The following is a 21,090-nucleotide window of genomic DNA, read 5'->3' on the forward strand; positions in this document are numbered from 1 at the left end:
TGAAAATGTTTCAAAGTAGAGGCACGAGAAGAGGCAGTGCTTCATCCAAACACCACACAAAACTAGCATAATGAACAGAAGAGCAAGTGGTGCCTCCAGTTCAACCTGTCCCCATTACAATTTGGTGTCAACAGATTTATCTTGAGTTAGATTAAGTATTTACAGTGCTTTGCTATCCTCAAGAGACACAGAACAAGACTGAAAAGTTTAGGAACAGCAGGATTAAGGAATAACTTGTAGCACACATGAACTTCCACCTTTAAAAAAAAAAACAAACAAAAAAACCTATGAATCAGAGGACTGCTGTAGCTACACAAGTTAAAGGCAGGGTTACTGAATACCATGGAAGATGATATAAAGTCACAGGCAGTAAGCCACTTCTGGTGGCTGGTGTTCCTAACTTTAGTGGAATGCAGTTTCCTGCCCCCTGCCCCCCACCTCACCTGTAAAAGCCACCCACTGCCTACTCTGCAGCAAAGGTAAGTCTCAGAGCCCAGTGCAAGCTGGCAGGATTTCAGCTTCAATTTCCTTTTTAAATACCCCATCTCATCTTTCCTAAGATGCCAGTTGATACATAACTCCTCAAATACTTACTTAAACTAGCAAGTTCAGTACAGCACTTGGACACTGGGCACATGTCGGCTCAACAGCACAATAGGTTTGTTAACACACAATCCAGCCATAGGCTACGCACAGTTAAGTGTGGCTGTACTAGCATAGAAAGGCATGAGGACTGCAAAGCACCTGTTGTACAAAGGACCTGAACACTCAAGACAATCCCTTTGCTTCTTTGTGCTAGCCCACGAGGAAAGTTTGCTATGTAAAAATTTAGAGTTAGTGGTGTTTGGGAACATTTTATTTTGTACATGACAAGATTTTACACCAAGTCAGTTAAATAATACAAATTTACATTCATGAGGAATGTTTTTAGAAAAAGTGAACTTAAAAAAAAAATCCTCCTTTACCCTTAAACCCCATACCATCCCTCAACATTTTACAGTGAAAGTAACAAAAACAGTCTAATTCACATTCCCTCTTAACCCCCAATGCAGGATGGTAGTTGAGTGCAGCTTACAGTTCATCTTTCACATCTGTGGATTCCTGTGGAGACAAGAGAGAATCACAATCTTGCTTTTTGAAAGTACAAAAGGTCCCAAGAGCTGCCCCAGAAGAACTGAACCCAAGTACTGTTAGTGCTTTGGAAAGTATCAACAGAAGTAATACAACTTTTTAAATAGGTATTGAAGTCAAACTTCTGTTCAAATGATGGCATGTTAAGCCTTTGCTATTAAGAGTAAAAAAAAAAATTCAGTCTGCTCAAATGTTATCAGCAGATCTAGTGCACTACATCTTCAGTACTCTCCAAGCTATCTTTCAGGCACAGTATTAGTGCCATCAATAGCCCTACTCTACCTGACTGCAGAGCTAGGAAGCACATCACTTTTCTAGTCAGTAGTCAGAAACCACAATCTGCAGGTGTGCGAATCCAGCAAACAGCACATCACTTTCCTCCTTCGTAATACATTACTGTCATTGTAGGTTATACTGCTGTGTAAATGCAGTAGTAATGCTATCAAAATTAAGTAGCTCTATAGTACAATAAGCATTGTTCCTCAGATTTCTTCTTGGGTGATCTGACATTTCACAGTAGGCGAATACATCCAAGAGCTATGCATTTGTGCTACTCACAAGATGTCATCTTGCAGGACTCTTCCAAATGTTAACTGAGACAGCAGGTCCAGTTGGGACCTTATGATAATTTTGAAAGCCAATGTTATCAAGAAACTGTGGTATTGGGAGAGTTCAGCATTATCCATCAAAACATCATTAAACGTGCAGAATTAGCCAAGTGAAGGCTGGCTTCACACAACAGCTGAACTGTTTAGAGGTAGCAGTGTAGAGGTAGCAGTTTAGAGGTAGTAGCATTGCAAGTCTGTATTTTAAGTGTTTAAAACCATACTCTTGCCAATTTGTTGATGTTATTGCCCACAAGCTGTGGAAATCCAACAGGTAAGTGAACCATAGAGGATTTGCTGCTGTTTTCCCACCACAGGGCACTCTATTATAATCTCTTAAGCTTAATTTAGCTCCAACTTGGAACATATCTAAGTATTGCCTTCTTACCATATAGTTTGATAAGGAATCAAATGTAATTTGTGCTGCAGTTTTTTTCCCCCTCCAAGAAAAGCTTGAAAAACCTCACACTAAAAACCTAGTGCCATGAAAGGCAAAAACAAACGAGTTTGTTGCCGGGACACACCACAGACAAAACTGCACGTAAATATTGGTAAGAAAAGAATCAAACTTGAGACCTTACCTTTTGTGTTTCACTGTCTTCAGCATCAGCATCCACCTCCTCTTCATCTTGCTCTGCCTCTTCAGCTGCATCTTCAGGCTCTTCAGGTTCCTCCTCCACCTGCAGGAAGGTCACAAACAATTTGCATTATTTACTTAGGATGTTTACTAATTGTGGACTAGCTAAATACAGGCTATGGAAGTATTCACCATCAGTTCTTAACATGTGCCCCAAGCTACCTGAAGGAGAAAGCCAAGTTCTGTTTAGCATTGACACACTATCATGCCTCCTCTGGCAAGATATCTAGTATAAGCTCTTGCACAGCATTATGACAGCCTGTATTATTTATACCTACTTATAAATTTCTCATTTTATGAGACGGGCAAACATGCCTTTGGCCCCTAATTCACTCCCACAGAACCATTGCTTAGTTAAGGACACGACAATATTTGAGAATTGTAACAGAAGAGCAGAATCCCAAGCAACTGGAAAGAAGAGTGGAAGGGAGGACGTGAGTGTGATGTACAGACTCATCAGTTTCCCACCCAGGTACTTGAATTGGGTCCTGGTGAACCACCGAAGCGTAGAAAGCTGGACATATTTCATTTTATGTGAGACTATCAAGTATCTGCTTTCTAAAATGTGTCATGAGTAAGTCAATTATCAGCCCCAAGTCAAAGGCAAACTAACCTTTGCATCCAGGTCAATGTTTAAACTTAAACGAAGCATTCTTTCTATTCTGTCTCCATATTCCTTAGTGTCTGGTAACATGTATCCTGATCTCAAAGTTGCAGTTTCAAACAACACCACCGCAAGATCTGAAACTGTTTTGTCATCTTCATTTTCCTAATGTGGAGGAGCATTAAAAAAACCAAACACATAATTGTTAACTAGGTTGCATGCAGCCAAGTAGTCAATGTTTCACTACTGTTATTTGTTTTACCTTGACTCGTCTCAGCATGTCCTTGATCAGTGGATGCCTGGGGTTAATTTCAAATGTCTTCTTTTGGCTAGCATAGTAACTGAAAAGAATGGAAGTTACATCACTAAGTTTTGAAGTATAGGACCCAGCTGTATCTTTAAAACTCATGAATATTGATTACAGCCACAGTAACAAGCATAGTCCTCCCCCAGCCCCACTTTACTACTAGCTTAACTCTAAAGAGCGTTCAAGTTAGTAAGTCAGTTCATCTTCTCTTGTCACCAAATGTCAGGTAGTAAATGCCATGGTAAATCTTGCTCACCAGACACTTTTACATACTGGGCTTTGAAATAACAATTAGGACTGCAACTTGGTTATAAATGACCTTAAATTTGAAGGATCGTCTGAACCAGATGGAAGCTTGGTGTGCCCACATTGATCAATTTTGTGTCTGCTGCTACATAACTGAAAGCTTACTTTGTGGATATATCCTTCCCAGTTTGGTAAGCTTGAGCCTTCATGATTCTTTCCATGTTACCAGACCATCCATACTGACTAGCCACAAGAGCACATGGAGACTGCGTTAAACGTTGAGATAGCACAGCTTTTTCAATCTGCAGAAAAAACAGCCTTAATGTTAGTTCACAGAGCTAATACCTTATACAGGGACTAAAGTAAATAACACTGATATTTCCTGTTACTTCAATATTTTCTGAAGGCTCTAAGATGAAATTCTAACTCATTATCTTGCTGAAATAAAGGTATTAAACAACATGTTTATTTGTCCATATAAAGACAGAGAGGCTATGTCAAATCTACGTGCAAACATCTTCAGGGTGTGTTGCAGCAAGTACAACAGCATTTACAAATAAGCATTACATATAGCACAACCTTTTACCTTGTCTTTTAGAGCTTTGTCTTTCATCCAGTTTAAGAGTGGTTCGAATTCCTTTTCCAGGGCTTCCCGACTCTCCTTAGACTTTTCACTTTCTTCAAACTTAACTCCTTCTTTTGCTACATTCTGAAACCTCTTGCCATCAAACTCTGGCAGAGCCTGAATACAGTATTCGTCTACAGGTTCAGTCAGATAGATCACTTCATAGCCCTTTTTCAGAAGGCGCTCAACAAATGGTGAGGACTCAGCCTAAGATGACAAAAGATGAGATGCCAGTTTAATTGCGTTGGTACCAGCAGCTACTGAAACCTGTACAACTATTTGACAAAAGCGCTGGGACTATGGAAACTGAACTGCAGTAGTAACATAAGCATGGACTCTCCACATTTACAGCAAACAGTTCACAATGTTTATGGTACTATAACTAGGAGCTGTAGTCTTTTGACTCTTCCCTTCACACTCACATACCTCCTTTCTGCTGGCACCTGCCATGAAATAAATTTTGTCTTGCTTCTCTTTCATTCTTTCAACGTACTGGTCAAGGCTTGTAAGGTTACTTTCATGATGAGAAGACTGGAAGCGAAGAAGTTTAGCCAGGCGTGTACGGTTGGAGTGATCCTCAATAACTCCAAGCTTTACATTAGTACCAAACTCTTTCCAGAATGTGTCATTGTATTTTTCTTCTGCAATTTTCTTGATCATATCAAGAGTTTTGCGAACAAGTTTCTTTCTGATCACCTAAAAAAGCAGCAATACCAAGTTATAATAATAAGCACTTTGAAGAACCCTCAGTTCAACCCCAGTGCAAAGGATAGATTCAGGACTCTTTAGTGTCCCTGGTTTGAAGTGAAGGCAGGTAGTTTGAAAACAGCAATGCACGGTCTTCCTGCACTAATTTCACACTCCTTACACAAGGTAAAATTAATCAAGCTGTTTTAATTCTGTATCTTGCTACTGTCATGTGTTTACAATGAAGGAATTTAAGATTAGCTTACCTTTAACAATTTATGCTGCTGAAGTGTTTCACGAGATACATTCAAAGGAAGATCATCAGAATCCACCTGATCAAGAAAGAAACTTCTTAAGTAACTAGCTAACAGCATTTGAAGATTAAAATCAAATGCAAGTAAGGCTTAAAATACTTACAACACCCTTAACGAAGTTAAGATATTTGGGCATCATGTCATGGAAGTCATCAGTGATGAACACTCTTCGAACATACAGCTGAATTACAAGAGGAAACAGCAGCCAGGTTACATTTGGTTTTGGTTTTTTTTTTTTTAGATACTGAAACCATACCCATACACTTGCTTGTCCTACCTTAATGAAATCACTTTTTTTGGATCCATATTCATCAAACAGGCCACGTGGAGCAGAGTTAGGAACAAATAAGATAGATTTGAAAGTTACTTCTCCTTCAGCAGTGAAGTGGATGTAAGCCATTGGGTCATCATGTTCCTGTGGAGAGAGAACTCTTAATTGACATGGAGGAAATATTGGTGAGTTAATGTATTTCCAATAACACGAGTTTGCCAAACAAGTACAATTTTACGATTAAACTGTCTAACCATGTTTTGTAAGAATTTATTATGGAGACAAAAGTCCCAGATTCAGCTGGGTTACTCCCACAAAAGTAACCTTCCTTGATATATACTAGTTTTGTTGGTGGTGGTTTTAAACTTTTTTTTTAAAGCCAACCACCAAAAAGTTACCAACAGAACAGTAATCAATACAGTATCATCACAGCAAAGAGACTCCCAAATAACACATTATGCTGTATTACACATGAGGACAATGTTGTTTCCAGAAAGCTGGATCTTTCTCTTTCCTACACCATGTACAGCACAAGCACCACCACTCTCAGACTAAATAAAAATTTCCCTGACAACATTTAAACACATCAGTAAGCTCCATATGAACTAGAACATATCACTTCTCAAACCCAGGCCACTCAACACTTGGGTAGCAGCACCTTCTCTCTGGAAAAAAAAAAGATTACCTTCTGACTGAGATGCCATACCTCCTAGGCTCTCCACAATTTAGTCTATCTACTGACAGCAATTAATTCTTCAGAAATAACCCATCCTATAAACACTCAGTTTTATTTACAAAGCAAGAGATACCATAGCAAGCTTCTTGCTTTGGAACAACCTTGAGGCTCAGAGCTTACCTTGGAAAAGGTTTTGTAAAAAGCTTTGTATTCATCTTCTTCAACCTCTTTAGATGGTCTCTGCCAGATTGGTTTTATGTCATTCATGAGCTCCCAATCCCAGACAGTCTTTTCAACCTAGGCATGTAAACACCATAGTATAATAAAGACTCATTCTTTACTTCAGGTTAAGTCAGTTAAAAGACACTCCACTGAGGCTAAGTCATGAAGTAGCACATGAAAAATACATGCTTGTTCTACTTTACAAAATAAATTATGCAATGGCTTGGATAGTCTCATTCAGGTACACAAATCCGTGTAACACATGGCAAAAAAATGTAAGGGTACACTACAGTGTGCCCTGTGTACATTTACTCCTGTTCTACTGCCATTCTGAAAAAAGCCTTCCAGCAGAGAATACTAAATTTAAACTACCCAACAATGTCAGACCACTGAAGTCCACTACCATCTCAAGCCGTTCACTCAAATACTTATTAGTTCTGGGACCACTGCCTCACAAGGCTACTGTCAGTCATTTGCCCATTTCAACCAAGTCTGTTAGTTTACAGCCTTCTTACCCAGTAAGATGTCTTACTTAAACAGGATTGCTGTTTGAAAGCACACACACCCTACCAAAGTGCACTGCTAGACAACTACCCAAAAAATTGCGGACTATCTGGCATGAGTTACAAAACCCCAAGTCTGACAAAGCTTACCTTCTTAGTTTTTGGTTTCTTTTCTTCCTCCTCTTCTTCAACTGCAGCTTCATCATCATCTGTTTCTTCTTTCTCCTTTGCTTCCTCCTCCTCTTCAATGGGCTCTTCAACAGTCTCTGTCTAAAGAGACAATTGAAAGTGGGGACTTGGCACTACTTGGCTTCCTCCCAGGTTATCCTCTAGTATTCTTCTCCAATGGCTTAATCTCTCAAAGCACTAGTTGAATTTCCATTACTTGCTTATTGCAAGCATTTCTCTATAGATAGCTACGGGTTTTTTTAGTTGCATTTTTCATTAATACATGCTGCTTTCTTTCAATACACTGGGAGGTCACTAACCAAACTTAAGTTTTTCCATAGTTTTACACAAAATGCTAACCAGAGGCTTAGGTGAATTTAAGATAGCGCAACACCAAGAAAACATCAGAACAGGCCTAAAAGTTAAGATGCTGCCCTGTCTTCAAAGGGCATCTAACCACGGCTCTGCTTGAGAGCCTACCAAAGCCTCCAGCTACTAAACAAAGCCAGTGGAAGAAAGAGCTTTCTCAGTAATTAGCGCAGTCTTGCTCTTCTGGTAAGGCTGAGTCAGAATAAAACCAAGTTCCTTAAAATTTTATGACCCTAACACCACACTAACTTTTGGAGAGCAAGTTAACTAGTAAAATACTAAGAGTCAGGAATGGAAGAATTTTAGAAGTTAGACAAGTAGAAGTTCTATAGTATGCCTTCATCCTTTCAGAAAGATCTGGCCAGACAGTTTTCACAACTGAAGCTCATACTGTGCAGTACTCAGTTAAATATACTCACCTTGCTGCTCCACACATATATGGGGAAGTTTATGAACTGTGAGTATTTCTTTACTAGATTTTTAACAGTATCCAGCTCAAGATAATCAGATGCTTCCTCCTTCAAGACAAGGCTAAAACCAAACAAAGAACAGAAAACCTTCAATCAAAGCACTTGACAAGTATTTTAAAATAGTTTTACAGAAGATTCATTTTCCTACTGTTGCAACTATAGCAATTTGAATTTACACAAGTAAGCTTATTAGTTCAGCTGCAAACCTCTCAAAAAGCTCTATTCGAAGTACTGAGATGAACCTTCTCAGAGTGCCTTCTTCAGGAAGAAGTCCTCTAAACCCAGATTAAATAATTTATCTGCTCATGAAAGCGATGAAAATAGCTGTGTGATTTGCATCAGACCAGTTTCACTGGTATATGAACAGCAACCAGTTTCCAAGAGGAAACTCTGCAGCCCTGTATAGGTTTTTATGAGCCACAACTGTGTTGAGAAACAGAATGAGTTTGCAGGCAGCTGAACTGTCTGGAATTACTTGCCAGCAGATAGAAAACTGTAGCATCTTGACAACTTAGTTCACCTAATGGCATGTAAGCAACGTACATTATCACTCCACATTTATTCTGGATGCAGTTAATAGTTTGTGTGTTTCTATTAAACTGAGAAAAGCTGCATCACAAGAACCAAACAAACACGAGTCAAAGCTAAAGTCATCCGCATATTGCAATGAGCAAAGTGTACCCACACAACTTTTCTTTTAAATCCAAAGGAACTTAATGCTTACGTTATGGTTGTGCCACGTCCTAAAGTGTTTCCTCTTGGGTCATTAATCACAGAAAATTCATTTGAATCTGACTCCCAGATATGCTGAGTATCATTGTTGTGTTTTGATGTGACAATAACTCTGTCTGCTACTAAGAAAGCAGAATAAAAGCCAACGCCAAACTGGCCAATTAACTCAGATGTTGACTGGCTATCATCCTGCATTTCAGTCATCTTGTTTAAGAATTCACTTGTACCAGACTTCGCAATGGTACCCAGGTTTTTAACTAACTCCTCTTTTGTCATGCCAATACCCGTGTCTGTAACGTGAAGCATGTTCTTCTCTTTATCACACTGAAAGAAAGAGAAAGATGCAGTTTGACTTCATTTTGAATCTTAATAATCCTAATGCCACAGAAAAGTGCTAAGCAAAGTAGCAGCTATTCAAATTCAAACATGCCTGGCTACAATAAATCAAATTTGCAGAAACTACAGGAGTAACAAAGACCTACTTTCAAAGTATTTCAGTCCTTCAGTTATTCTTTATAGATTTAGAATTATATTTTCACCATTGAAAAAAATATTCTTTGATAACGTTAATTGTGAGGGTCCTTATGTGGCCTTTTTGTGTTTGCATCACTATAAAGCCAAAAAATTATGCTAAAATGCTGCACGATCTTTTTTGTTTTGCGCTCCTCCCACCCCTCCTCCGTAAGAGGTGCCTGTACCTAATGCTCCTTACCTTGATTTTGACTGTAAGTTCCTCATTACCAGCAAGAGCATTTTCATCTGTTAAGGATATTAACCGTATCTTATCTAAAGCATCTGAAGCATTTGAAATAAGCTCCCTCAGGAAAATCTGAAATAGAAAACAGTAGTCAGGAACTCCAGAACACATGCAAACAGTTCTAATATGTTCTACTGATAAAGGCACTAACCTCTTTATTTTTATACAAAGAGTTGATGATAAGTTTCATCATCCTGTTCACTTCTGCTTGAAATGCAAACTTCTCAGATTTTTCTCTGATTTCTTTGATCTGAGATGCATTTAGGCCATCTAGCTGGATAGCTTCTTCCTCTCTGTTAGGATAATGAAAACCTGTCAAGTAGTCTTGTCCGCATGTAGTATCACTAATTTTGTTGTCTAGCAACAGCTGTAATAATCTAGTTACAACAATAGTAATATTCTTAATCACTGGCACAACCTGGATGTTACATGATCAAATTAAGTATATGCTAGAGCCGCTATCCTCAGCTGTACTGTCTTAATCTAAATCTTGAGTGACAATCCATGGCTGCAAGTAAGGCTTTTTTCCCTAAAAAGAAATTCAGGGAAGAGTACAGGTACATTAAAACCACTGTAATCCTCAGCATGTGCTACACTTCACAGGGGATGAGGCAGTTCATAGGCATAGAGCTATTTCATCAGTAGGCACTAAAATGACACCATTTACCATGTGCAGGAGTAAACCCCTATTAATTTAGTGGATTTTATGCCACTACTGATATGAGACAAAACCAAGTTGAATGTTTCTGAATCGCTTCTATTTAGAACGGAGCAGCCTTTCCCAGAAATATTTTAATTCTCGCCACTGACCAGATGTCCCTTCTTAACTGCATTCCCCCCTACTTCGGAGGGTTTAGGTGTTACTGATACTCTGAGCATTCAAAAGCAAAATAAAACCCTAACGTTTCAAAAGTAACTTACCCAGAACCCCAGCTACTAACCTCTGAACAACTTCATCATCTGTTCGAGACCCTTCCCTGCTTTTACCCAAGTCATCTTCCACGGTTCCATCCACATCCACCTCATCAGCTCTAACCGTCACTGGGAAAACAAGAAAAACGACGAGCTGAGCCTGAGCCCCTCTAAACGCCACCCGAGTTCTCCGCTTACCCCTCCCCACGGCTTTAGGCCCACTTCTGTCCCCCCCACCCCCAGGAAAGTTCATCCCAACCGAAGGCATCAGAGATGGAGGAAGGGGCCGGACCCACCCTCCCCCCAGCCCGGACGGCGCATGAGCCGCGTTAAAGGCGCCGCCCCCCATTCCGCTCCTCGGGGAGCGAGGCCGGTAGCAGGCCGGGGGCCGCGGGGCAGGGGGCTGGGCCCCGCTCCCCCCTGCCTCCCTCCGGCAGACCCGCACCGAGAGAAGTGGAGACGGGGGAGAGTGGTGGGCCGTTCCCTCCTCTCCCCACCTCCCAAACGCCAAGGGCGCTACCTCGCTTCCCGTCAGCCTCTGCCCCCCTTCTCCTGGCAAAAAAGGGTGGGTGGGGGGGGAAGGCGCGGGGGTGGGGTGTTGTTGGCCGAGACCCCGGCACCCCCCCGCCAAGAAGCTTCTAGAAGCCCGCGGGCACTCACCGGCCAACAGCAGCGTGCACGCCAGAGCGAGCCCCCACAGCGACTTCATGGCGACGTGGGCTGTGGTCGCACAAGAGAACGGCACCCAGCGCCCCTGCCCCGCGCTCCCGAGCCCGCCGCCGGCCGCAGTCCCCGCCCCACCGCCGAGCCTGCTGGAGCGGCCGCAGCCCTCCCCCTCCGCCTTATCAATCCGGGCCGACGGGGGGCGGGGGGAGCCGCTCCGCCGCCGACCAATTGCAGCGTACCACGCCAAATAAACAGCCAATGGGAAGCATGGAAGGGAGGGGCCCGCGGATGTCGCCGCCAATCGTGGCTTTCCATGTGCGGTTTCCTGCGGACGGAGCGTGGCCGGCGCCGATTGGCCGAGTGGAGGAGCGCTCAGCCAATCGTTTCCGCGGACGGGTTTAACCGGCACGGCCTCTCGTTAAATTTTAAAGAATAAACCCTTAACATTTAACGCCGCAGCCACGTGGGCCGCAGCCGCTGCAGCCGCGTCCAGGAGCGATAAGGACAAGCTCCACATGGGACGCCGGCTCCGACCGCTTCCGGGGGCACCCGGCATGTTTACCGGGGAGACGGTTGCTATGGCAACGGGCGTTTCCGGTCGTGGCGCCCCGCTGCAGCCCAGGGTACCAAAGAGAAGCCAAAAGTTACGGTAGGGCGACCATAAACAGCGGGGCCGAGCGGCGTGAGCAGCCCAAGGCTCGGGGCGGCGCTGACAGGTCCTTCCCCTACTGCTCCGCTGGTTGGGGGGGTCCCTCCCCCTCCCCGCCGCCCCCTACGGCGGGCGGGGGGCGCGAGTCCGGAGGCTGGCACGTGCGCCACGTTGCCGCGTTGCATGCCGGGAGCTGTAGTCCGTGCCGGCGAGGCAGAGGGCGCCCCCTGCCGCCGCGGCGGGGGAGGTGCGCAAGACGAGGGCGGGCGCCATGAGGGGGCCTTCCCCTCCGCTGGTGCTGCGGCCCGAGGTCGCGCTTCCCTCGTCCCCGTTGCCCAGGCCTGAGCTCTGCACTCCCCTCCAGCGCTCCCAGTGCCTCACACGGCCGTGACAGACGCTGGCTGGCGTCAGCCCGCCCTCCCCGCCGCCTCGTCTGGGGGGGCTGGCGGAGCTGAGGAAGGATAAAGCAAGCTGGGTGTTTAGCAGGTCTCCATGTTCTCCAGCTTTCCAGTGCTCATCAGGGCGACTGTCCTCCAGTGAGCTTGTTAGCAGTGCTTAGGCTACCCTTGGGGTCATTGTTTATCCATTAGCGGCCCTTCCTTCCCGCCCCGTGGAGTGGGGGCTCCAGCAGCCACCTCAGCTCCCTCCATGTGCCCCTGCTGTGAGGGGACCTGGGAGCGTGCACGTAAGGTGCTCTTCCAGTGCCCCGGCCAGGGAAGGCCAGCGGGAAAGGGAACTAGGATCTGTGGAAGAGTAAAAGGTAGTCCCGATGCTCAGGAGGCGACAGGATGTATGCATCATTTTTCATAGTCCCTTTCAAGGACTGGAGTTTGTGAAACGAAACACCCCGCATGCAAATTCTGCAGTGCATCGCTGTTAGCAATTTCAGGTTTTTCAGTCATGAAAGCCGACAAGTAATTAAAGATAATATACTTATTTTGAATGTTAATAAGCTACTTTAAATATCTTATGCCCCCACTTCCCTGAAAAAGTCTGCCCTGGCTTTCATGTGCCAGTCACCTGTTTTGTCTTACACATGTTGAACATTAGATTGGGGAAAAAAAAGTACCTGACAAGCAATGATTTAATGAACTCTGTGCTTGGAAAGGAATGTATTTGAAAGCTATTGATCTGAGATGTTCAATACAAAATAAAATCCTTACTGTGTTTACAATGTCACAAACACTGAAGTTAGTCTATCAATATTCTTGGCAAAAATAAGTGTATCATCTTGAGTTATAAAATGGGCCAGATTTTTTTTTTTGCCTCAAAACTCAGTGTTGTACCTTTTTGTCCTACTGATAATTACAGTTTATAGAATTGGAAAGGAGCCTCTGCATTACAGTAAATAATGGTTATCTTTGGGTTCTTCTTAATGAAGCCAAGATTTGATTGTGACCTATTTAAAAATAATCATGAAGCTTTTCTATATGATTTGCCATTTCAATAGCTGTTCTTCAGAATATGTGGCTTCACTGGTCACAAATTATATGAGGAATAAGAAGGAAAGTTACCCTCCCAAAACGTATGTGAGACCGACTGTGAAAAATCAGTATGAGAGGTGAGTGTCAGAGTTGTAAGTGGTTGACAGACGGTTTTTTGTCTGTCAGGTTTTTGTGGAGACCTGAGTGAACCTGGAGAATTACTTTCCAAAGAGTAGTCTTACTTAATTTAAAATACAATTTAATTATTCAGGAGTCTAAGCAGAGAACGTTTGTCTTTTTCTAAAACTCACCTGCAAGCTGTTTCAGCATTTGATTTCCCAGTTATCTCTCAGATTCCCAGAGTGAGATATGATCCTCTATGACTGTGAACAAACATTTGAGGGACATAGGGATTCACAGGGTAAATTTATCTCCCTCTTGTAGAACTCTTGCATTAAGAGGTCTTTCCAGCAATCATTTTGCTGGCAGCAGGCAAATGTAATGCTTCATGACAATCTTTTTGAACTTTGGTAACTGGAATTGTAGGAATGCAAACCAAATCTGTTATTGATTATGCTAAACCAGCAGAGATTTTAGATTGTTTGGTGGAATCCAGATTTTATTGGTGACTTTGCTTTTATGATTATACAAAGTAGTATGTTGCTTTTGAAGGAGATATGAAACCTGATAAATGTGTGTTTTGTGCTTTGAATTTAGAGGTCAGACTAGTAAGAAGTGTAATGTGGGTAGCGGCATTGCTTGCTTTATATAGATTATACTGTTTGCTTTCATGAAAGCCCAGCTGGATTACCCAGGCCAAAACTGATAGGCGAGAATGAGGCAGCTGAGTACTTATGCTCTCACAAAGAAAGTTTGATCTCTTTACAAGGAGGCTGGCAATTGAAAAAAAAAATCTTCTTTGAATATTAAACTTCTAAAAATACTTTCTTTTATCTATTTTAAAACAGTGAACGTATTGTCAAGTACGATTGTCAATGCTTTAAGCAAATCTGAGTAGAATTTCCACTGAGAATTCATTAATTTCAGCTTAATTTCCACTTTAAAAAATTAAGGGAATTTTTAAGGTCTTAGTTGCACTGACTACTACTGCCATTCAAAAGAAGCCTGAGTATTACCTTTCAGGATTTAATACCAAAGCAATTAGATATACTTCAATGATTACATGCATAATGATTGAAATAGTGTATTTAAGTGCTCTATTTGCTCTGTTAACTAAAAATTCAGGGGCATGTGGTGACAAGAGAAACAGAATACGGGTAGTGTCATCTTCCATGCAAACAGTAGAGCAAGCCCCTCTCCGGTCCTCTGAATGCAACTTTATCAGCTCGTCCATGTGTCCCTGGGGAAGCCAGCTCACTGAAGCATGCCACATGATTCCAACCCCCAAGTTGTAACTAGCAAGAAGCATTACCTTGCCAGAAATAGCTGTAGAGATAAACTGAAAGGAGTTCATATGACCTGGCTGTGGATTTTTGACTTAACCAGCTAAATTAGCCAGCTAATCTGCCTAGGCCCCGTCTGCAATAGAGAGACAGGCCTCTTTTCACTGTACTAGCTTTGGCGTATGCCAGACTCTTTCCTGAGCTGATTTAACTCTCCAGCCCAGCAAAATACTCTGTATTTAAATCAGCTTATATCAGGTCCAGGATGTACCAGACTAGAGCATGGTAAAAAGCAGGAGTTAATGGCTAGGAGAAGGTGATATCCTGGTTTTGATGGTGGTGGGCTGAGCCTGGGATGTAAATTACATAGGACAAAGACATTGTACATAGGTGCAAGTGTAGGGAAGCCATAAAACTAAACAATGAGTTTGCATTGTCAGAATATTGCCTCTTTTAATACACAGTTAAATTTAAATCTGCAACTAATGCAAGTTCCATTTTTGTTCATGGTTAATAAAAATGCTATAATTTGTGTCACTGCTAACTAGCCATTTACTGTCATACGGTTTTTGATAAAGGAGTGTAAGTGATTTTATTTGAGCATAATTAATGCAGTCTGAAGTTTGTACCACCAAATTGAGTTCTGTCTTTCTTACATGATAATGCATTGGAAAAATTAAGAACTACTTATATGCATTCTTTGTAATTTGAACTTCATTTGTAGCTTTATAGAACAATACATTGAGAGTTACTATTCCCTTCCTCTGCAATGTCTGCCGCAGGGACTAAATATTGTACATACAGCACAAACTGAAGACATATCCATGTATTTAAGATGGCTGAGTGTGAATATGAAACAAAAAAAAGCTTTAATGAGTTAGCTTTTCAAGCTGATTATCCAAATATTAGAAAATTATAACAGTAGCTACATAAAAGCAAGATTAAAATACTGTTGTTTATAAACAGTGACAGCTTTACTAAATGTCTATGCTATGAATTATTCTTACCTGCTCTCTTTTTAGCAAGAACTTCTATTGATCAAAATACCATGTTTTGACTTCAACCTTTTTCCAGTTATGAGAAATACATCCTGTATTCACTACCTAACTACTTAGTCTCAAAACTATTAACATCCACCAAACAGGGATTCCAGCTGTACTCTAGTTTTAAGAGTTGAGAATCTTCATTAAAAGATTAACTTTTTCATTCCTGTACTATCAAAAGCTACGCAGCCAAATATTCTACAGCTTCATGTGCATCTTTAGACCTGCTTCGTTGTATCTTATTCTTTGCAAAGAAACTATAACATGGCATGTTTTATGAAAAATTGGTTTTTCTCCAGTTGTAATTAATGTAACTTGCTAGGTAGAGGTACATGCAGTGTTTCCAGCACCCAGCAGAGTGCTGTATGAGGAAGGTAGCCAAAGTAGGATTTAAGACTTGAGGTATGTTGAATTATACATGTGTGAAAGAAAACAGTAAGCCCAGAGTGTTTGTGTCTGACTGATGCTCACACAGAAGACTTCTTCACTTTTTTTTTGCAATAAATGTAGGCCCATCAGCTTCCCTGCTGAATCTACTAAAGAGCTGTTTAGTAGATTTCTGTTAGCAACAGTAGTTTCACCTCTTACTTTTGCTCCTGTTTTCCTGGGTTGCTGAAATTTAGCAGTTTGGGCAGCTGCGTATCAGTAAATCTCACCAGAAAGCTGCCCAGGATCCATAGAGCGAATCTTACTATGGGGCTGTGAATCTGACACTTCCCACAGCGTATCAGTAGTGTGGACAATTCTAGATGGCCAGGGTCTGATGCATTGTTTTTCTGATGTGATGATGCTAGCAAATGTGTAAACCCTCTTTCCAGAGAGTAATGGACATCAGAGAGTAGTATGAAACAAACTTGGTCATGGGTCCACAGACCATGAGCTGTAGTAAGCACCTTCCTTACGCTGTAAAGCCATTACCGTATGTATCTGTGACCCCATCATAGGCAACAGGAATAGTTTTGGGAGAAGCAACATCTTCTTTGAGCTCTGGGAACGGACGATGATGGTGGGCTGCTGCCTAAAGAGCCGCTCACTGGGCTGCAGCAGGGTGTAGGGGTCCTGGATCCAGGCATGAGCCTGCTTTCTAGCTCCCCTTCCTCTAAATCCCTCCTGGACTTTCTGACCTCAACTAAAATAGTCAATAGATATGACAGATGCCTTTGAAGATGGCACAGTCAGATGTGGAGCAGAAGGGAAGATTTTACAAGGTACAACAAGACTGACTACAAGATAGAGGAACTATGAAAATATCCGCTTGCACAGAAACTTGTTGAGATGGATTCCTTATTGCATCAATTTTTAGATTAAAGATTGGAGCAACAGGCAAGTTTATCCTGTTTCTAACTGGAGATTATGGTAGTGGGAATTCACGGCTGATCACTAGCTGGGTAAAATCCTTTAGGCAGAAGCAACGTGCAACTGTAACAATTATGATACAGTGTCTGTAATACTATTAGGTGTCATTCAAATATATATATACACACACACACGAATAGACCTGCATTCTTTGGTAACCTCTGAGCCTAGCAGGGTATTCTTTGACTACCAAAACTTGCTTGTCAACGCGCAGATCACTCTTTAACAATGGCATTAAATTGGAATGTTGTTTTTTAATTGTTACAGTAGTATCAGTGCTCTCACTTTATTTTACTTCTAGTTTCCTGAGAAACAATAGGGAGAAAAAATAACAAAGTATATGAAGCAGCATTGGTATCCCCTGAAACCAGATCCTGCGGAGTTCTAGTATGACACAACATCATTAATTTTATTTAAAGACTTGAGAAACCCTTTGGTTTATTTTAATTTTTAACATTTTTTAATCTCAATATTGAGAAAAATTCTCTTTGTTTACTTATGAAAAAGCCAATTAAGTCAGTAGATAATAGCGAGCTAAGCAACACGAGCAGGAACAGTCTGAGCTTTTACTGATTTGTTTTCTTCTTGTTCTCTGTTCTTGCCAGGGCATCCACAGTTGGCTACTGCTGGAGACAAGCTACTGTAGTAATGGCCATTCGTAGGGACTGTGTGTTTTATACGAGCTTCATCAGCTTGCATAACTGGAATGCCGAGGGGCCTGAATGCAGTGGCTGTAGAACATAGTCAGAACCAGAACCACAGGGAGCCTTGGGCACTATAATGTTCAGTCAAATCAATCCTTCATCATTCATCACAAAAAGTGGAACAACTGCAGTGAAACGTGTTGTAAGTTACTTGTATGTTTTCAACCTTTTCTTCCTTTTCCCCACCATTTTTAGATCACCATTCAGGGTGGTGAGAGGTATGAGGGTGAATACCCTAAAGTAGAGAATGAATTGAATGGAAGTTTTTCTCAGCTTGGACTAATATTTGAATCACTGAGTCACTGGACAGAAATGCTATGAATACCAGCTGGTTTTTGAAGGAAAGCAGCCATCTCTACCTTTTTTCTTGAAACTTGTACTAAGTATGCTCTGAGCTTCCTTTCTGGACGAAAATCACTCTGGAATGAAAGATGGAGGGAAGTATGTTTTATGAAGGTCAGAAATGTGCTAGGTTTGTCACTACTTGACACAATAAACATTTGTAGTACCAGAAGAAAGACTTCAGTGCTTGGGAAACTTCAGAATGAAAACTGAGATGCTGACAGAGCTTAGGTGGTTGCATGGCTAGGTAACTGCTGGAGAAGCATTTTGGAGACAGCAGTCTTTGACCTTGTCATGATCCACTCTTGGGTTGAACAGTTTGGCAGAGGTTAAACCCCCTTGCTTTCCAACCAACCTCAGATAATTCTGGGAGGTTGGGGGCGGCAGGGCTTAACTTCTGATTAACTCCAATGTATTATTGTGACTAGGTTCCTTTTACATTCTCGGAAACAGAATTAAGACTCAAAACAGAGTCAAATGCCAAGTCACTTTATTTGGCCAGAAATAGGCATGGGAGAGAAAAGCAAAGGAAGAGAGAAAAAAAGGTGAAAAGGGAATGAGAGGGAGAGTGGACTGTTGCAATATCTATCACTGCGGATCTGTGGCAGTCCGTCCAGTCCGGGCGGGGTGGAGTCCGGGCGTCCGATGCATCTTTGAAGCCAGTGGAGGGGGTATGTGTTCCAGAATGGGCCTCCAGTCATCTCCGCTGGTTTCCCCTTTTATAGGGTTGCTCTCTTGCATAGTCAGTAACTCTTCTGCACACCCCTGCCTCCAACTCGGTGGTGGGGCGCACGCCCAGTACCGTTACTAGAGGGTGCTTGAAAGTTCTGGAGGATCCGAGCCTCCCGGGCACGTGGGCAGAGGACATGTACTCTGAGATAAGGGGGCATACATTTCTGTCAGGTCGGCCTTGGTGATTAAACTGTTTTGCTCAGCTGCTGTAGTGATCGGGCTTTGTTAGAGAAACTTGCCTGCCAACAATGTTGAAACAGGTTTCTAGTCCCTGACAGACCCATATGTCTGAAGAGCGAACTAGAGGTGACTTATAACTTTCTGTGAATTTAAGGTTCAGGAATTTTCAGGAGGTCCAAAGCATCTTGTAGGAACTTGGTCTGAAATGCCTAACTTTTCAGACACTACACTTGCAGGAGACATAGTACTCGTACTGATGTGCAAGTTCTAGGATCTTATGAAAGATTCAGTGGTGTTAGGCACACCACACACATGGTCAGAGTTGGTGTTTAAGCGTCTAATGGACTGGGGTCTACGTTGTTCGTTCAGCAAGCACTTTTGGTATAAGTGTTTCTTTCAACATTAAGACTGTTGTATACAAAACCATCAAAATCACATTAGGAAAATCCCTTCATCTGTATCTTTTGCTGTTTTATATTTGTAATAACCTTTTTAAAAAATGTTCAATACTGACTTAAACGTGAGCGACATACTTCCACTGTTTTTAATTTTTATTTCTGCTCCACTCTAAGTTTGGAAGAAGCGTTTGTTCTTCAGGTATTTTTTGGCCTTTAGTTGGCTTTATCCCATTCCTCCTGAGACTGATGATCACACTGTGGCTGGCACTGTGAGTGAAAAGTCAGTAATCCGTGGGGTTTCCCCTGCCAAGTATTTTTGCAGTCTGCAAGGTGTCCTGTCAAGTTTAATGCTTGGCATTCTCATAATAGAGGGATTGACAGAAGGGAGTGGGTTTTAAGTAGCCTAGCATAGAGGGCAAAATCTGTTAAGGTGAAGAATTGTATCTAGAAGAATCTTTGTACAGATAAAATGACAATGTTTTGATCATTATAAAAACATCCCTGACTCTTCAAATACTAAAACCTCTGTAAGTTTCAGTATGACTGGAGATCTGCACCTGCAGCGACATATTTCTGTGGTTAAGAATAAAAAACATATCACAGGGAATATCGCTCTTCTCAAAAGAGTTAAGCCTTATTCTGATCTGTAATTACTGTTCTCCATGGCCAAAGTAAGTATTAGCTTGAAATAGCTGGCCACAGTGAGTGCACAAGCAGTGGCATCTGCTACAAGCTCCCTTTGGTTTCACAGCAGCTTCTGCCTTGTGGCACATGATTGGGTTTAGGGCGTCAACACAGGCAGAGCACGCATTTCAGTTAAAAATCAAGGAAACCGTTCACATCTTTGAAGTTAAGCATGTGCTTCCATGCTATGCTGGGCTGAAGCATTAGTATAGAGAAGGAGAGAAAGCTAAAATGGTCAAATATTCTGTTTGTGCAAGAGGGCATGTCTCTGTTAACTGAAGAGGAACTTGTTGACACCTGCAGCAGAATGGGCCCAGCAAATCCGTGGTGTAGAGAGTATCATTTCTGCTTCCGCCCAGGAGATGGTAAGTGGGGAGCCCTGGCAGCAGAAGCACTGCTGATAAGATGTCAGACCTTTGGCTGGTGCAGGTCACCAGGGCTAAGCTGCACTCAGGGAGCTTAGAGCAGCTGTGGCAGCGCAGAGTATTTGCATAGCATCACCCGGACGTGTCATATAGCCTCCAGCTTGTTTCTGCGAGCTTAGCCAGCTTTCTTATCACTCAAGTGGGTGTCAAAGTTTTCAGAGTAGAACCCATGTCTACGAAGTTGACTGTCTAGATCTGAACGTATCCTTGAGAAACACCATTTCTGCCCACTGGTGCTCATGTTTTGCTCAAGAACCGAGGCAGGAAGATACAAAAAGCTTTGAAGAGAAGGCATTAAGCTTTCAATAACCATCCTCCCCCCCCCTCCGCCTGAAAGCGCGTGAGGAGGGAAGGACCCGAAGCACTGGAGCTGCAGGGCCAGGACTGGATTTGCTGGGCGAGAGCTCGCCCTGGCGGCCTGTAGGGAGCTTGTCCTTTCAAGAGATCACCCTGCCTGGTCTTTACTTGCAAACAGCTGTGTTACATTTGCTGTTCGTGCTACTGTTAAGAAATATTTTATCACCATATTCTCTTTATATGTTCATTCCCATAAAGAGACATTAAGACTGGAAAGAGCCATTTCTCAACTATTTCAACTATTCTTTGCACATACATGTGTATGCATGTATTTAAAATAAGTATTTCTTTAACTTTTCAAGAGGGAAAATATTTTTCTTGTAGTTATACAAATTACCACCCCCTTGCAAATGTGTCATGACGTCTCTCTTCTTGTGTCCTGGAAAGAGGTGCTTTGCAGTACTGCCAGAGAAGGTTAATAGACAACCTTTCAGCAACATTCATGTCAGGAGAAATGGTCCCTAGTCCTCCAGTCAGAGACATTGTAAGTA

General features: G+C 42.2%; 2 protein-coding genes across 3 annotated transcripts in view; one reads left to right on the forward strand and one right to left on the reverse strand.

Annotated features, from left to right (window-relative positions):
• Positions 1-838: 838 nt before the first annotated feature.
• HSP90B1 (heat shock protein 90 beta family member 1) lies at positions 839-11,059 on the reverse strand. The gene is made up of 18 exons (XM_064456180.1): positions 10,897-11,059; positions 10,266-10,365; positions 9,476-9,617; positions 9,280-9,396; positions 8,560-8,891; positions 7,785-7,896; positions 6,979-7,098; positions 6,284-6,400; positions 5,434-5,571; positions 5,260-5,337; positions 5,109-5,174; positions 4,582-4,851; positions 4,117-4,362; positions 3,696-3,832; positions 3,240-3,318; positions 2,987-3,142; positions 2,318-2,416; positions 839-1,101 (listed from the first exon to the last, which is right to left on the reverse strand). Exons 1-18 carry the CDS (start codon positions 10,943-10,945, stop codon positions 1,072-1,074), a joined length of 2,388 nt encoding a protein of 795 aa, XP_064312250.1. The 5' UTR covers positions 10,946-11,059; the 3' UTR covers positions 839-1,071.
• A 288-nt stretch (positions 11,060-11,347) lies between these two features.
• NT5DC3 (5'-nucleotidase domain containing 3) overlaps positions 11,348-21,090 on the forward strand; it is a 46,147-nt gene continuing 36,404 nt past the window's right edge. Inside the window, exons 1-3 of one of the 2 annotated variants that reach the window (XM_064456228.1) lie at positions 11,348-11,551; positions 13,002-13,112; positions 17,383-17,623. The gene's annotated coding sequence lies outside the window, so the exon portion shown is untranslated. The remainder of the gene's footprint in view (positions 11,552-13,001; positions 13,113-17,382; positions 17,624-21,090) is intronic. The other variant, XM_064456210.1, reaches the window with a different exon arrangement.

The sequence above is a fragment of the Phalacrocorax carbo genome, chromosome 1 (assembly GCF_963921805.1).
Source record: "Phalacrocorax carbo chromosome 1, bPhaCar2.1, whole genome shotgun sequence".
Taxonomy (NCBI): Eukaryota; Metazoa; Chordata; class Aves; order Suliformes; family Phalacrocoracidae; genus Phalacrocorax; species Phalacrocorax carbo.

What these genes read in the sequence shown, in the direction of transcription:
- HSP90B1 (XM_064456180.1), bottom strand. Translation starts at nt 10,945, where the DNA reads ATGAAGTCGCTGTGGGGGCTCGCTCTGGCGTGCACGCTGCTGTTGGCC. An exon ending in AAAAAAGTGATTTCATTAAG is followed by an intron (nt 5,338 to 5,433) that starts GTAGGACAAGCA and finishes CTTGTAATTCAG; the next exon opens with CTGTATGTTCGAAGAGTGTT. An exon ending in TTAACTTCGTTAAGGGTGTT is followed by an intron (nt 5,175 to 5,259) that starts GTAAGTATTTTA and finishes TTTCTTGATCAG; the next exon opens with GTGGATTCTGATGATCTTCC.